A 3,410-nucleotide genomic window follows, 5' to 3' on the forward strand; every position below is an offset into this window, starting at 1 on the left:
AACGGAGTTTCATTCTTGTTGCCCAGGCTGGAGTGCAGTGGCACGCTCTCGGCTCACTGCAACCTCCACCTCCCAAGTAGCTGCGATTACAGGCATGCACCACCACACCTGGCTGATTTTGTATTTTTCGTAGAGACGGGGTTTCTCCATGTTGCTAGTCTCAAACTCCTGATATCAGGTGATCCGCCCGCCTCAGCCTCCTAAAGTGCTAGGATTAGAGGCGTGAGCCACCGCACCCAGCCTCTTCTTTCTATGGCTGAGTAAATATTCTGTCGTGTGGATAGACCACATTTTTTTTTATCCATTCTAAAGTTAGTGGACATATTTGGGTTATAGGTTTTGTTTTGCTGGTTACTTCTTTCCCTTAACAGAGTGTCTGGGAGACTTTCCCATGTCAGTGAATCTCATGATCGCTCAGTGCTTTGAATGGCTTTTAGGTGATCTCATTCATTCACATGTGATGCCTGACCCCTTGGTACCTGTGGAGACCCCTGGTTCTCCTCTCTGTCGCTTCACTTCCTTCCTCCAGGGAGCCTGCAGTCCTTGGGGTGGCTCTGGTCACCTAATCCATGGTCCAATGTTATAAATGAGAAAATGGAATTTCAGGGAGAGGAAAGGGGTTCACCCAGGGATCATAAACTCAGCGTCGCAAGGGCCCCAGGGTTCAACTCCCAGCTGAGGCCACAGCCCTTCCCACTCAGCTTGTAATTGGCGGGCCCAGATCCTTCCATAGCCTGATGGTCTGAGCCCAGAGCCCCCACCTTGCACTCGGCACAGGGTCTGCTTCTGTGTGCCCTGTCCAGGGCCCCACTGACTGCACTTGTCTGCGCCTCCTGGCTCTTGTGGAAGGACTCCTTTTCTGACCCCTAGCCCTGTTTCCTCCCCTTCCCTTCCAGCTTTTGAAAGCTCCCAGGTCAGCACTTCTCAAATACTGGCTCCTGGCTCTTGGCACCCAGCGTCTGAAATATCAGCCTCTGCCTTCCTGCCTCATTTGCATTTCAAAAGGTCTCTTTAGGATTTGATTGGGTTCTCAGATACTCTGTACTTAAGGGTCCATCTGGAGCTCTCCTCGCCTGGCACAGTGGATCCGATCTGCGTTTCAGAATCACCTGAAAGCATTTAAAAAATACTGATGTCTCAGACCTACCCCAGACCACCAGTATTTTTTTTTTTTCAAGTAATTCTCATGTGTACCAGGTTGAGAACCACTGTGCTAGCTACACTCTGGCCCTCATCAGCGAAGGCACATTTTTTCCTACCAACTCTTTGGAATTTGATTAAGAGCTATGTCAAGAACTGGTCCCAGGTGAGCTGTGGGTGTGCTGTGAGACCTTGGACAAGTCCCTGCCCCCTCTCTCTTGGTTTCAGAAAAATAGGACTCGGATTAGATCAGTGGCTGTCACTTTCAGGGATGGGGTGTGAGAGGCGGGGATGGGAGCAAGCATGTATCCAAATCACCTGGGGTCATTTTCAGAAATATACCAGCCCACCTTGAAAAGTCAAAACAACCTGTAAGCATGGTTTTATACATACACCGCCACCATGAATCACCCCTCCTCTCTTGGGAGGAAGCGCTCAATGGAATCGTGCATCTAATTGAATGACTTCTTTAAACATTGAGAAACTTCAGTAATTGTTATTGTAACATTTCCTCCAATTCCCTCTGTAGGGCTTGTGCCATTTGGCATTCTTGCCAGCAATTTATGAACCTTTTTGTTTCTCCATAGCTTCACCAATAGACTATGTCGTCAGATATTTGGATTTTTGCCAATCTGATAGGTGAGAAACGGTATCGCAGTGTAATTTTAATTTGCATTTATCTAACAGGAGCGGGGTTGAATATCTTCATGTGCCATGATCCATTTGCCTTTCTTTTCCTGAGAACTGTTTTTTCATATCTCTAGCCTATTTTCCTACAGGTCTGGTGACCTTTTTAATGCTCTGTTTGTGAAACTCTTTCCATATTTAGGATATCAACCCTTTGTTGGTGTTATGCATTACAGATATTTTTTCAGAGTTTGTCATTTATATTTTTACTTTTCTTAGGGTGTTTTTATTTCCATGCAGAATTTGCTTGTGTAATCAAATGTATCTATATTTTCCTCTATTGCTTCTGGATTTTAAACATCTTATTTTTTTGAGGCAGAGTCCTGCTGTGTTGCCCAGGCTGGTCTCAAACTCCTCAACGCAAGCAGTCCTCTCACCTCAGCCTCCCAAAGTACTGGGATTACAGGCATGAGTCACTATGCCTGGCTAGCTTCTGGATTTGTTTTTTGAGACAGGGTCTTGCTATGTTGCCCAGGCTGGTCTCGAACTCTTGGCCTCAGGCAGTCCTCCTGTCTTGGCCTCCCAAAGTGTTGGATTACAGGCATGAGCTACCACATCCAGCCCTCATTTTCATTTTATCTATTAGTATTCATTCTAAATTAAAGTTCCCACTAGATGTCAGTTTCATGAGGACAGAATTTTCTCTGAGGTGGAGATTTGCCTACTGAGCTTTATGGAAGAGTCTCTTGGGGAACAACACCACAGGGAGTGAGGCAGAGCTGGAAGCTGAATTACACCAGTGATCCCAGTAGATCCCATGGGGAGCTCCGGAGCTAGGATGGCCCTCCCTGTAGAGCTGAGGCAAGAGGTTATGGACCCGTCCCTGGATGTGGGCTCCATCCACGGATGGCACCTGCCCTTGGACAAGGTGGTTCCCCTCAACCAATGGCTGCCGCTGGGAGGGGTACTCAGCTTTGAGGTCTTAGCTCTGAGAATGAGTGTCTCAGTTCCGAAGGGGAATCTGGGCAAAGCACCACAACATCCTCCGTGGTTCACTGCTGTGTTCTGTACACCTACCTACCTGGCGCATGATAGGTGCTCAGGAAATCCTTTGATGAAAGACAAGCAAGAACAGAACCACAGCTTTCCAAGTCTTAGCCGAGACCAGCTGGGCCACACATGGGAGTGGGCTATAGGGGAGGAGCCCTGAGCAGGTGTTTTCAGAATCATCTCCAGTGCTTCTGGCCTGTCTCCCATTGCTGCTCACTGGGTGATCTGGAGGGCTCCTCTTACTCAACAGTCAATGCCGTCAGGGTGGGGTGGCCTGGGGACTGGGGCCCTCCCTGGACCCTGGGCACTGTGACAGCTGTCTGCATGCGCATCACCCTGTGAGCTTTCAGTCCTGACTTTCTTTTTTTTTTTAAATTCTCCCTTCAGCATTCCTTGAAGAAAAGAGGAACCCGCTCCCTGGGGAAGGCCGATAAGAAGCCTTCGGTGCAGGTAATTCTCAGCAGCCCCCGTAGGAAGGTTTTATTCTGAAGACCTGAGCCTGACTCTTAAGTGGCCTGGGGATCCCAGATTCTGCCCTGTTCTCCCCTTGCTCATTTTCTTTTCTTTTTTTCTTTCTTTTTTTTTTTTTTTTT

General features: G+C 48.0%; 1 protein-coding gene across 2 annotated transcripts in view; it reads left to right on the forward strand.

Annotated features, from left to right (window-relative positions):
* SOGA1 (suppressor of glucose, autophagy associated 1) overlaps window positions 1-3,410 on the forward strand; it is a 103,463-nt gene that overhangs the window by 51,076 nt on the left and 48,977 nt on the right. For both annotated transcript variants that reach the window (XM_011975013.1, XM_011975014.1), the window contains exon 4: window positions 3,205-3,267. In XM_011975013.1, the coding sequence (XP_011830403.1) occupies window positions 3,205-3,267 (63 nt within the window). The remainder of the gene's footprint in view (window positions 1-3,204; window positions 3,268-3,410) is intronic.

This window comes from Mandrillus leucophaeus, unplaced genomic scaffold (assembly GCF_000951045.1).
Source record: "Mandrillus leucophaeus isolate KB7577 unplaced genomic scaffold, Mleu.le_1.0 Scaffold150, whole genome shotgun sequence".
NCBI classification, from domain to species: Eukaryota; Metazoa; Chordata; class Mammalia; order Primates; family Cercopithecidae; genus Mandrillus; species Mandrillus leucophaeus.